At 40.6% G+C, this 13,953-nt stretch overlaps 1 protein-coding gene across 19 annotated transcripts in view; it reads left to right on the top strand.

The window, feature by feature from the left end:
• Nucleotides 1-13,953, top strand: part of CCDC88A (coiled-coil domain containing 88A) — a 74,396-nt gene that overhangs the window by 37,592 nt on the left and 22,851 nt on the right. For 16 of the 19 annotated variants that reach the window (XM_064709714.1, XM_064709718.1, XM_064709715.1 and 13 more), the window contains 7 exons: nt 466-603; nt 3,033-4,103; nt 4,588-4,715; nt 7,975-8,116; nt 8,728-8,904; nt 9,790-9,951; nt 13,182-13,459. In XM_064709714.1, the coding sequence (XP_064565784.1) occupies nt 466-603; nt 3,033-4,103; nt 4,588-4,715; nt 7,975-8,116; nt 8,728-8,904; nt 9,790-9,951; nt 13,182-13,459 (2,096 nt within the window). The remainder of the gene's footprint in view (nt 1-465; nt 604-3,032; nt 4,104-4,587; nt 4,716-7,974; nt 8,117-8,727; nt 8,905-9,789; nt 9,952-13,181; nt 13,460-13,953) is intronic. The other 3 variants (XM_064709717.1, XM_064709701.1, XM_064709708.1) reach the window with 1 other exon arrangement.

Below are 13,953 nucleotides of genomic sequence, written 5' to 3'. Positions count from 1 at the left end.
TAAATAGCTTTGCTCTCTGCAAGTTGGAAACACTTGACAAAACAAACTCATATTTTTAATTCCCAAGGAATCATCTTAATTATCTCTTGAAACAGTTAAGTAAGATCAAACAACATTGAACCTTCCTAAGTTAAAAGGGTCTTGGAGGAGCAGTATAAATCTCACTGAAATGGGATTTTAAGAGAAAAAAAAGATGCTGCAGGAAATCAGAGCCTGAGAAAATCTGACCCTTTTTTTTTTTTTTTTACACTAGAGTACTTTATAGATACAGTGTTCTGAGCCAGGGAGAAAATTCTGGCAGGAGTAAATGTATTCCCAGAAGAAATGAATGTTTCAATTAAAGATTAGAAAATTCTGTTTAATTCCTTCCCTTAAGCTTCTTTATTCATTTCTATAAGGGTGCCTTCAACCCAGCTAAGACCGTCATTCTTAAGTACATTTTCAAACTTTTGTTTCTCTTCCCAGCTTGAAGAGCTGGAGAATGAAATTAGCCAAGAGAAACAAAGTCTTCAGAACAGTCAAAATCAGAGTAAAGATTTGCTGAAGGAAAAAGCCCAGCTTGAGAAGACACTTGAAGCACTTCGAGAGAACTCCGAGCGACAAGTGAGTAGCACAACCCAAAGTTTTCCTGCTGCTTTGTGCTCTGCTGCTCCCCTCTTGGAGGCTTTACAGACATAAAGGGATTGGAAATGCAGTGGATTTGCCAAAAGGAGGTTCCTGCAGGAAAACAGCTTTGCTGGGAGCTGCAGGCAGTGAGAGACATGACTCATTTCTGGCTGGGGCTTTCCTGTGGGTTCAGAGCTTTGTCACACTCCCACAGCTTCATGGAGCTGCTGGGAGGGTGCAGCTCAGCCTGGAGAGAAAATTGGGAGCTTTGGAGGGAGGCCAGACACCTCCCAGAGGAGGAGAGCAGGTCCCAGGCAGCTGGCAGTGCTTGGAGTAATGTTGGAGCATTGATGGGAATTCCAGCAGCCTCAAATCCTGCTCCATCCTTCTGCCCTGCACTGGGATGGGCTCCTGCTGTGGGCGCCTGGATTGATTTGTGACTGCCAAAAACTGACATCTGAATCTTTGTAAAAATGTACCTGATGGACACTGGCACCTCCTGAGTGCCAGAAAAAGAGTTTTGGAATTCCCAGATTTAGGAATTGAGTCCTTCAGAACTAGAACTGTGACGGTGCTTGCAGGGGTCTGAGGATGAGGGCAGAGACCAGGATCTGCTCCATGTTTCAGAAGGCTGATTTATTATTTTATGATGTATTTTATATTAAACTATACTAAAAGAATAGAAGAAAGGATTTTATCAGAAGGCTGGCTAAGAATAGAAAAGGAATGATAACAAAGGCTTGTGACTGACTGAGACAGTCTGAGCCAGCTGACTGTGATTGGCCATTAATGAGAAATAACCATGAGACCAATGACAGATCCACCTGTTGCATTCCACAGCAGCAGATAATCCTTGTTTACATTTTGTTCCTGAGGCCTCTCAGCTTCTCAGGAGAAAAATCCTAAAGAAAAGATTTTTTAAAAAATATCATAACTACAGAGCTGCTTTTAGCTTTTATAAATTCTCTTTATACCTCCTGATGACATGGCCATTTAGTTTAATTTAAAGTCCAGTATTCTGAAATGCAGAGTGTTATATTTCAGAAAATACTAAGTATTTTTAAAGTCTGTTTGTTGGTAAATGGAATTCCAGAAGGAAGAAAAGAGGGAGGTGAAAAAAAAAAGCTTGGCATGGAAGGTTTGCTTTCACTTAAAGATACATATCTTGTTTTAGGATTGATATTTCAGTGGGCCTATTTCTGCTTAAAACTAATTTACTTAGGGCTGATGGGTCAACAGCAACTTCCATATTTTTTCTAAAATCCTATGCTGACACTTACTGCAGTAGGAGTCATTTGGATGAGATAAAATTCATTTGGTCTCATCCAAAATCCTGGAGGCATTTGTCAGGATTTTTTTGTAGAATTGGGATTATAGAAGCAGAATTCATGGACATTATTCAGTGCCATGGCAGGTGCTCCAGAGCTGTGTTTTTAGGCACCTGTTAAGGAGTTTCTGGTGAATATTCCAGAGCAGTTTGTCATTGCTGGGAGCAGTGGATCTGTAATTAATAGTTCCATTCAGATTTCACTGTGGGAGAACAGCCTGTAATTTTCTCAGTCTATTTTTCATTGCAAGCAGCATTTTTGCTTTTCTCCCAAACAATTTATTGTTGAAACATCCCTTACACTGGGTTATTAGTGTACATTTAAATATTGATCCAAACAGTTTTGCTGGATTTTGCTGTCTGGTGTTACATGCCCAAATAACTCCAAAAGATTTGGAGCAACCTAAAAAGTCAAGAAATAATGAAAATTAAGGTGTAGGTTCTGCCTTTATCCTTGAGTTAGATCTGGAAAAATGTTTCCTAGGAAAATAATTCCAGTATTATTTACTTTCTCTGGACCTAGTTTGGAACAGAATATCCAAAGGTTGTTTTTAACTCAAAAATCAGTGTAACTTTGGTGTGTTTCCTCTCAAATTGTTGTTGAATGTGATCAGGATTCCCTCACCTCCCATCCCTCACTTCTACTATTTCCAAATGAAATAAAGAGAATTTTGTGATTTCCACACCTCCCTCCATTTCAGGTTTGGTTCAGAACTTGCTGCAGTTCTGTTCCTTGTGGACACACAGCTCTGCAAATCACAGAGTGTGAGAGAAAACAATGTAAACATGGGTAAACACAAATGAAAATTAAATTTGCCAGGGAGTAGGTAAAGCTTTCTTTTGATTTGTGCTTTATTAGTTTTGGGCTTACTGAATATTACTGTTAATATTCAAGAGGAAGAGATTTGAAGATTTACTTTGTTGTCACACTTGAAATAATGTTTGTGATTCTTCACATAAACGTTAGCAGAGTAAGAGATTTTCTTTAACTTAAAATAAAAGGTGAATATGATATGATGAGTATCTTTTAGTTTATATATGAAAGCAATTCCTTGCTGGCACTTTATTTATCACTTTGCCATTTTTCTACCCAAATTAGATTAAACTCTTAGAACAAGAAAATGAGCACTTGAATCAAACCGTGGCTTCTCTAAGGCAGCGCTCACAAATCAGTGCTGAGGCCAGAATGAAAGAGATTGAGAAGGAAAATAAAATCCTCCATGAGTCTATCAAAGAGACCAGCAGTAAGTTAAATAAAATGGAATTTGAAAAAAAGCAAGTCAGGAAAGAACTGGAACACTACAAAGAGAAAGGGGAGAGGGCAGAAGAATTAGAGAACGAGCTGCATCGTCTGGAGAAGGAAAATGAGTTATTACAGAAGAAAATCACCAACCTAAAAATCACTTGTGAGAAGATTGAGGCCTTAGAACAAGAGAACTCTGACCTGGAGACGGAGAACAGAAAGCTGAAAAAAACCTTGGATAGCCTGAAAAACCTCACTTTTCAATTGGAATCCTTAGAAAAGGAGAATTCCCAACTGGACGAAGAAAATTTAGAGCTACGGAGGACAATCGAATCCTTGAAGTGTACGAGCATTAAAGTGGCACAGTTACAGTTGGAGAATAAGGAGCTGGAGAGTGAAAAGGAGCAGCTCAAAAAAAGCCTTGAGCTGATGAAAGCCTCTTTTAAAAAGACTGAACGCTTGGAAGTCAGTTACCAAGGCCTGGACACAGAAAACCAAAGGCTACAGAAAGCCCTGGAAAACAGCAATAAGAAAATTCAGCAATTAGAGAGCGAATTACAAGATTTAGAGACTGAAAATCAAACCTTGCAAAAGAACTTGGAAGAGTTAAAAATCTCCAGCAAGCGCCTGGAGCAGTTGGAAAAGGAGAATAAGTTGTTAGAACAAGAGACTTCTCAACTGGAAAAGGATAAGAAACAGCTGGAAAAGGAAAATAAAAGGCTTCGACAGCAAGCAGAAATTAAAGATAGTACCTTGGAAGAGAATAATGTCAAAATCAGTAATCTGGAAAGGGAAAATAAATCTCTATTTAAAGAAATAGTTGTGTATAAAGAGTCCTGTCTGCGCCTGAAGGAGCTGGAAAAGGAAAATAAGGAGTTGGTGAAAAGAGCTACCATTGATAAGAAAACCCTGGTCACTTTAAGAGAGGTAAACAGAGGAGTTTCCATTCCCATCATAATCTGTGTATAATGTACAGAAATTATAGCTGGGTGTCTGATCTGGGGTTTTACTCTGCATTAATCTGTGTACTGTTAACACCTTTGTGCATTAGAGAATCAAAATTTCTGAAATCAGTCATGGAAAGGAAGAATATCATATTGCTGGGATGTTTCCCCTTCACTGGCATGTGTAGACCAAATCTAGAGAAAAATTCTAAAGGAAATCTTAAAGGGAAAAGAAGAGAGCCCAGGGACATCAACTTCTAGTTGCAGTGTAGTGTCTGATCCAGCTGAAAGCTGGCAGCTGCAAGGAGACTTAAAGCTGAATTATTCCAGTCATGTAGGGATAAAACACCCTTGTCTCAGCACTCCTAGAACTCCACATGACATTATTTTATTTTGCTGAACTTTTTATTATTGATTTTAATTTTATTTTGCTATAAGTACTGACTGTAGTTTTTTTTCTGTGCAAGGACTTGGTGAATGAGAAATTGAAGACTCAACAGATGAACAATGATCTGGAAAAACTGGCCCACGAGCTTGAGAAAATTGGCTTGAACAAGGAGCGTCTCCTGCACGATGAGCAGAGCAGTGATGACAGGTGAGAATGACAAAAAGGACAAACGAGGATCTTTTTTATTCTCAAAGTGATTTTGCAGACTGGTTCTGTGCATACTCTTAACATTTTTAAGGCACACTCATAGACCCAAAAAGGAACTTGATATTTTTGGAAATAATTAGTTGGTGTGCTGCTTTCACATTCAGCTGACTGTGACAGTGAGTTGCCACTTTTTGTTGCTAAGAGACTCATTGAAGTATGTCAGGAGATACAGTTAATTATAATTAAAATGTTTCATGCTCTAGTCAGCAGCAGCAACAGCAGCAGTGAAAGATAATTAGCTCAAAGTAATTTTTTTTCCCTTTTTGTCTGCCTGTCTGACACAAATGGTTTTTTGTAGCATAGTGATTACCTGAACTGTCTCACTCTTTCCTTGCAACCATTTCCTTCAAATTCTTCCATCCTGAAGGCAAAGCTGCATTCCCACTTGGCCTGGCTGGGAAGTGCCCAGTGCTGGTGTGGCTCCATCACTCCTGCACACCTGCACTGCAAAGCAGCTGCTGCCCTGACTTCTGTCTCCTCTGCTGCATTTTCCTCATCCTGCAGGGATTTAGGGAAAATTGGTGACACTGTGGGCTTGCAGCCAAGCTTTGCTGTGCAGATTCACCAGTGCAGTTCTGCTCTCATCATTTGTTATTGCAGCTGATTGTCCTGAGCGTGGAGATTGATCTGGGGCCTGCTGTGTGCACAGGAGCCCAGACAACACCTGGGGTTGGAATCCAGCTGGGGTTTGAGTGCAGCTTCCCTTTCCCAGGCTCCTGTGTTGCCCCCTCTTGGTTTCTGCTGCTGGCTTTCACCTGCCTTCCTCTGTTGAAGTGAAGGAAGATGACCCACCTTTGTTCATCAGCATCTTCAGTTTATTGATCAAATCAGACACCTTTTATAACAGTGTTAATTCACTTCATGCATATTGCAAAATCTGAGCTCCTGATAGGCTGTAGAGAAAACTTCAGCTCCTCCTTTTGTTTACAATACCTGAGGTTTGTTTATTGAAACCAAGATCAGTGTTCTCACCATGATATGAAAGGTTCTCAAAACCTTCATATCTGTTCCCAGACTGGGCATCCGTTCCCAGAGCAGCCAAGGACAGAATATTTGCCTGTTATAGAAAAGATGGTCTGAGAATCTTGTTGTTTATATAAAAGGTGGCTGAGAACCTAATTATTTACAGGATCAAGCCTGGGAACTGCTGCTTTACAGCAGCCTTTTATTTTTCCCTCAGCTGAATACCTTCATGGCCTCTTTCTTTAAGCCATGTTTGAACCAGGCTCTCCACATTCCTCGGCTCCCACATAAGTCCAGGAGAAGTTCTCAGAGCTTGAACTGGTTGGATTTGTTCTGATTTAAGCATTTCTGGTCGCATACAGCCCTTGATAAGCATTTGGTGTGTCCTTAGGTAAATATACCCAATAAAAAACCACCAGATCTTGATCCAAGGTGAAGCTTAAACTTAGCTGAAGCCCAAATGGAGCAACATTTAATCAAGTTCTAGGTTAGAGGTGCTTGAGCTTCTTCCCAAGCTCCATGTGAGCTGGAGGATCATGAAAGGGCAGTGTTTGCTATCAAAGTGAGAGCCAGGATTGGTTCGAAATTTTGCTGTGCCCATGAATATCCTGATTTTCCATCATTCTCAGCTTCTTCATTCATCCCAAAGGTACCTGGATTGCTTTCCTTACATAACAATTCATAGGTGAGTCATTGCCAGCTCTTCCTTCAGGGCTGTGAAGAGCTGGGTTCATTGTGGATAAAATCACTTCTCAGTGGAGTTTTTCATCTGCCTCTGTCATTCTGATAATGGAAATTTAAAATGTACCATTTTCTTCCTCCTGGTTGGCAAGAGCTGCTTGTGCTTTTTAAGGAATGATCTTTGATAGCACCTCAGAGTGTTTCTATTGAGGTCTAAACTGGCCAGGATTTATGAGTTAACTTGGAAGTGTTTCCCATTTTCTCTTGCCTGCTGTCCTTGGACAAACAGATTTATGGATTTTGATCTGAATTCAAAATAACCCAGCTTGCAGTCATATTTAAAAATGTGTACTATTTTTCATTGTTCAAAGTGGAAGTGGGTATTGCATCTCTGCTATTATTATTTTCCCTCCTTTGTTTTCTATAGAACTGTGTCGTTTTTCAGTAGCAGGAATTACTTGTAGCCAAATCTGTGCTCCTGCCCAAGAAGGTGAAATTCTGTATATTCTACTGGTCACAGGCTGCCTACTACTCCATAAATCCTTGGGAATGAGTTGTCAGATGTGGAATTCTCAGATTCCCCTGGTGCTGCATGATGCTACTGGACAGCTTTCTGCTTATTAATTCTCTTCCCATTGGTCTTCTGCTCCAGTTCCTGACTGGATCTGATGCCATTGTCCATTCAGGAGGCTGCTGCACTTTATTCCCTTCACTGAACTGATGGATCCTTCAGCAGCCAGGATTAGAAAGGGGAATATCAGGGTTGGGTTTGTTTTATCCAGCTGTGGGGAGGAGTGGGGTGTTCTCCACATTCTGAGCCACTCACAGGGACTGAGCTGCTTAGGAGTGATTAATGAGTGTGGGTTGTGGTGTTAATGAGTTTGGGTTGTATTTCCCATAAAGAATGGGCAGTTCTAAATCAATCCCGTTTAATCTGACCACTTCTCTCTCAAACTGCTATTTTGGGGGGTTTTAGGTGCCCTACAGTATCATGAATGTGGTTAAAAATGGAAGCTTTGCACATCAAGGGTGGCAGCAGTGTTAAAATGCCAGCAGCTGTGCCGAGTGAGCAATTTGCACATGGATGCACCAAACAAGTGTGCACCTGCACAGGGCTGTGCTCCATCTCCTTCCCTGGCCTCCCTTTGGAGCTGCAGGAAATGGGAACTGATGAAAATCTTGCTCTCCAAATACTTCACACCCTAATTGAGTTCAGGTCCCTGCGGGATGGGCTGGAGCGGAGCCAGAAGGAATCCAGGCAGCGCTCACTGATGGTGCAGAGAGACCCAGCACCCCTGGTGTGCCCCAGTGGGGCTTTTTCTGGCTCTGACACCTTTTAAAAGAAAGGAGGAGTCAGAAATGGTTTTGACAACCATCTTCTGGTCATTTTTGACATACAACTTGCTGTGGATGCTGAAGTGTCTTCATACTTTAGAGCACAGCACGGGGATTTTTGAATTTTGATTTTTAGCCATGAGTCTCTTCTAGAAGATTTCAGAATGTCAATACCTCCAATAATTATTTAAAATACAGACTCTTTGTTGTTGTTGGCCAGTAGGTACAAGCTTTTGGAGTCTAAATTAGAATCCACGCTCAAGAAGTCTCTGGAAATAAAAGAAGAAAAAATTGCTGCTTTGGAGGCTCGTTTGGAGGAATCAACAAATCTGAACCAGCAGCTGCGTCAGGAGCTGAAAACAGTAAGGAAAAAAGGGCATTTGTCTAGAATATTCAATGAGCTGGTGTTAGTTCTACACTTTTTGGGTAGAACAGCAAAAAATGGGCTTCATTCTGGTCACAGAAAGCAGGACAAAGGTGTGAATGCTTTTAGGACTGTGACTGCTTTTAAGACGGTGTTGAAATCACATGAGAAGTTGTTGAGCTTATTCACTGGCCATGAAAATGTCAGCTGGATAAATAACCTGGAGTTGATTTGATTTGGGATGTCATTTCCAGTTACATTTTCTGGCCTACCTTGAGCAGCCTGAGTGGATTGGTTGAAAAAGGAAATTCTGTCAATTCAACCAATTCTTGGTTGTAGGATTTTTGTATAAAAGTTGGGGGGTACAATTAAAAACACTGAAATAAAAAATTCTAAAATAGAGGTCTGCTGTTTGTTGGGGTTAAACTGTCCATACCCAGAAATAATTTGTACATCATCTCCCCAAACATGCAAAAACCAAATTTACAAATGCAGTAACAGCATTTCCTGTTCTTTGAGAAGGGTCATGGTCAGGTAATAAAGTAATAAATTTGGAAGTACAAAATGGAAAATTCTAAACCTAACCTAAGTTATCCTAAATAATTCCAGGTGAAGAAGAACTACGAAGCTCTCAAGCAAAGACAAGAAGAGGAAAGGATGGTTCAAAATTCTCCTCCAAGAAGTGGAGAAGGAAATCAGTCTGTCAATAAGTGGGAGAAAGAAAATCAGGAGACTACTAGAGAATTACTGAAAGTGAAAGATAGATTAATCGAGGTGGAGAGGAATGTAAGAAGTGTTTTAAATATGGTTCTGGTGGTAATAATTTGTGGTGAGCTGTTGCAGTAATGCAAATGAGGGTGCTGTTAAGACACTTTTAATTTCTCTCCTTGTTTCCATCCTGGGCACAATCTGAAATAAATGCAGTGTGTGCAGCAGCTGGGTTCTGCTCTGTGGGATGCCATAAAGCACTTGACAGGCATTTTCAAAGGAAATGTGAAAACCTGGGTGTGCCCTTTGGCATGCACAGCTTTGTCTCCAGTCCCTGTTATGTAATCCCCATTTACCCAGTCCTGGAGGTTCCTCTCCTGTTCCTCCATAGGTGCAATTCTATTGCAGTGACCTTAGACGGTCACTGTGGTGAGAGAAGGACGAGAATTTTGTTTCTTGATTAGAAGGCTTGATTTATTCATATATGATATATAATACATTATAACTATACTAAAAAGAAAAAGAAGAGAAGTTGTAGAGAGCTGCTCAGCTAAGAATAGAATAGAAAGAATGAATAACAAAGTTCTGTGTCTAAAGAATCTGTCTCTGAGCTGCTCCTGTGATTGGCCTTTAATAATACACATAAAAGATGAGCCAATCACAGAGACACCTGCTACATTTCACAGCAGCTGATAACAATTTTTTACATTCTTCTTCTGGGGCTCTGCTTCCCAGAAGATAGACAAATCTCAAAGAAAAAATTTCTATGAAAAAATGTCTGCGACACAATTCCCTGTTTTTGCAGTGAGAAATCCCCAAAAGTGCGTTTGTTCTGCAGTTTTATCCCACCCTGTAAATCTCTGCATGCTCCTGCTGCTTCCCACGTTCTGGAGAACTCCTCTGTGTTACCTTGGGGTTGCTGGAGCAGCTGGGAGCTGAGGTCTGTGTGGTTTGTGCCCCCAGAACGCGACGCTGCAGGCGGAGAAGCAGGCGCTGAAAACGCAGCTCAGGCAGCTGGAGACGCAGAACAACAACCTGCAGGCCCAGATCCTGGCCCTGCAGAGACAGACTGTGTCCCTGCAGGAGCAGAACACAACCCTGCAAACTCAGAACGCCAAGCTGCAGGTAATGCTGCCTTAGCTCGCTTGCAAAAATAAAATTAAAATGGTTTTTTCCCCGAAGGAAAACTTAAAATATGTTGTTATGGTTAGCTTTAAAATCACATTTGGTTTCCTGCAGAGACCTGGGAAAGAAGGTGATGTGAGAATGATCTGCCCTCTGCTGTCAAAAATAGTTTGTTTGCTGATGAATAGCTACATTTTTAAAAATCTGTTGTAATTCTTTGTCCAATGTAAAATCTTACACTTAGAGTACATTCTCTTATCCATTGTTCCAAGATTCCTTGAGATTTTATTGTATTTATGCATCTAAATTAGATCAGGGAAGTAGTGTGTCCAAACATATTCTAATAAATTTTATCTATTTTTATAAATATTAAAAAAAAACCTAGAAGTGAAACCATACCTAAGAGGAAAATCAAGATACTTAAATACAGAAGATTTTCAAAAACCAAAAGAAAATGAAAAGCTACATAAATATGTGAAGACCTGAATTTAGATAATTGGAAGGTAGTAAAAAGGGTAATGTGGGACCATGTAAATTATAAAAATGTTTGTCCCCAGAGTCTTGCAGCTCTTCTGGCCAAAATTCAGATGCTTCCCTTATAATTTAATAGGGTTATTAAATATCTATCTTCTTTCTTTAAATGTTAAATATTCTTGTTAATCAGTTTAATGCTTTTGGTGTTGTAAGAATCAAAACTCCTTCAAGAGGGGATAAAAACCCCACAGTGCAGCAGAAATAATGAAGTGTCAGAAATGATGGGGGGCCAGTGGAAATCAAGATGTCAAGGACTGTTTAAATGGAACAAATGATGCCTTTGGTGGATGCCTGGAGTCTCCTCCTGGCCCTTCCTGGGAAGCAGAGCATTGTTGTCCCATGGATGCACTTTGTGCTGCCACGCTGAAATGTCATTAGTGCCCAGCACTCCAGTCCAGCAGGCCATGGGTGCCCCCCCTGTGCCACCTCTGGTTGGTAAAAACCAGTGGATGTGACATGGGAGCGTCCCATTTAACCAGTTAAATTAATTAAAAATTTAAAAAAATTAACCAAAAACCAGGGGATTGCTGGGATGCAGAGCTCTCTGAGTGCTTTGTAATTCCCTTCATCAACAAACCCCAGGAATATCTGTGTGGTTCCTTTTTTGCCTCATGCCCAGCAGCACAGGCCTCTCCTCTCTGGCAAAACAATTCTCCATGAACTGCAAATCAACTTCCAAAGTGGAAGTTGAAATATGTTCAGGAAAATCAAAGTGATGAACTGTTGGCTAAATCTGAAGTGCAGGCTGAGCTGCTCTACCTGGACTGTGCCAGAATTGTTCCTCAGCAGCTAATTCCTCTCTTCCTGCTGATACCCATAAGGAGCAGCCAAGGGAAAGGATGTCTGAGGGGGTAACTGGGAATTGTGACCTAACCAAAGTCAGGATTCAGCCTGGGAGCTTTCCCAGCACACCCATGCCATCAGACATGACTTCATTTCCAGTGAAAGATTCAGCTTTCTCATCTGTAACAAAGAGCCCTGCAGTTGCAGCAGGAAGGGATTTGTTCCCTGGTAACGGCAGGAACTGGAGTGAGAGATGGAATTTTTTTTCCTTAATAGATACCCCGAGGGTATTAGAAGGCTCAGTAGTTTGTGGTTTTCATCTCGTGCACAGGAAAGAGAAGGAAGCTGGTACAGGTCAGGTGACAAGCACCAGTTTAAGATATCCAAGGATTTCTCCAGAGGCACAAAAAATGAAGTTGTTGGTTGATTGGGGCTTTTTAAAACTGTTTAATGTTGAAGGCTTTAGTGTATTAATACACGTGAATGCTCTTCTGGGACAGTTCTTGGAGAATTGGTGCTGTTCCACAAAAGAGCACAGAGCAGAACATGGGCAGTTCCTTCCAGGTGCTGTTGTTTATCTCCCTCTCTGTTAAATGGATGTTCCTGTTGGAACTCTCGCTGTGAAACAATGTGTGGATGCCATGAAGATTTCATGGTGACACTTCAGAATTTTTTAAAACATAAATCTCCATGCCTGAGTGAAAGTCCCTTTTATTTCAGTCATGTCACAGATTTGGCTTTTATCAGGATCACTGGTGATCTGTTTCTCCAAGGTATCTCAGTGCTGGGGAAAAACAGCCCTGTCAGCAAGATCACATTTTAACAGATGTTGAAAGATAAATAATAATTTGATCCATCCCAGTCAATTCAATCACATGCTTCAATGCTTTCTGCTAAGAAATACTCCTGGAACATTTTGAATTGGAGCTGTCTCCTGGGATGTAAGAAAAGGTTGTCTGAAAAAATTCCTTCTCCCAGAATTTTCCTCCTAGGAAGCTGAGAATCCTCAGAGAAAAGGAAAACAATTCTTATCTCATTTGCTTCTCCTGTGCTGTGCAGATGTGGAATGTGTTTGGAGATTGTTGACCCACAGGTGATTGTTCCATTGCATTCTGCTGGGAGTTGTTTTCCCTCATTGGCCAATCGGGGCCAAGCTGTGTCAGGACTCTGGAAAGTGTCAGGAGTTTTCATTATTATCTTTTTTTTCATTATTATCTTTTTAGCATTCACTGAGTAGCTTTTCTGTATTCTTTAGTATTGCATAGTATTCTTTAATATAATATTATAATAATAACATTATATATTATAATGTTAGTATAATAATAACATTATATATTATAATATCAGTATAACATATTAATATTATTAATATAGTGACATTGTTATAACATGATAATATAGTATGATAATAATAGAATACAAAAATATTATATGATAATATTAATATAATATGTTAATATTATTGATATTGTAATATAATATGACAATATTATTATGACATAATATTTATTACTAAAAATATAATATGATAATAATAATATCATAATATGGTATATTATAGAATATACCATATATACACATTCAGCTGACTGATAATAATACGGTATGTTATAGAATATAATAATACGGTATATTATAATACTAATATAGTATGTTAATGTTATTGATATTGTAATATTAGAGTATGATATAGTAATAATAATAATAATATACAATAATATACAATAATGACATAATAAATTAGCCTTCTGAGAACATGGGGTCAGATGCATCATTCCTGCCTTCGTCGGGGCATTCCCTACAAACACAATGGTTGCCAATGGAACAAGCAGAGGGTGAGAAGGGTTGAACCCAGGCAGTGTTTGGGAGGTGGGAGATGGAATAACCGCGAGTGCTGCTGTGTGTGGCTGCAGGTTGAGAACTCGACGCTGAACTCGCAGAGCACGTCGCTGATGAACCAGAACGCGCAGCTGCTGATCCAGCAGTCGGCCCTGGAGAGCGAGAACGAGGCGGCGCTGAAGGAGCGCGAGGACCTGAAGGGGCTCTACGAGGCCCTGCTCAAGGACCACGAGCGCCTGGAGCAGCTGCACGAGCGCCAGGCCGCCGAGTACGAGTCCCTGATCGCCAAGCACGGCAGCCTCAAGGCCGCCCACAAGAACCTGGAGGTGGAGCACAAGGACTTGGAGGACAGGTAAGGACGCAGGAAAAGCGTTCAGTAGGAATGGCTGTCTGTGGGGGTACCTGTTGTGGGTTTCTCTGGGTCTGCATGAAGGCACTTGAGATGGTGTTTCATGTTCAGACCCCAGTGTTTATTATTTGTTATCAGTAAAACAGTCTCACTGCTGTGAGTTGGGCAGCTTTTCATTAGAAGGCACAAAATGGCCAACAATCTCTGTTCCAAGGTCTTTTAAGACTGAACTGTCCAATTAAGAGCTGACACCTGGATTATTTTCCTTTTAACCCAATAACTGATGCCAAAGAGCCCACAATGGAACTTTTCTGCCCAATTACAAAATGCCACCCAAACCCATGAAGAAGAAGGAAGAAGAAGGCCAGGATGACTCCCTGTGCCCTCCACCTTGCTTCCATCCACAACGCACTAAAAATCCCAAAACCTAAATTTTTCACCAAGTGATACCCCTACACTGCTCTCTATAATCTATTTCCACAACGCACTAAAAATCC

Source organism: Zonotrichia leucophrys, chromosome 3 (genome assembly GCF_028769735.1).
Source record: "Zonotrichia leucophrys gambelii isolate GWCS_2022_RI chromosome 3, RI_Zleu_2.0, whole genome shotgun sequence".
Taxonomy (NCBI): domain Eukaryota; kingdom Metazoa; phylum Chordata; class Aves; order Passeriformes; family Passerellidae; genus Zonotrichia; species Zonotrichia leucophrys.
This window is presented reverse-complemented; position numbering and strand designations above follow the sequence as displayed.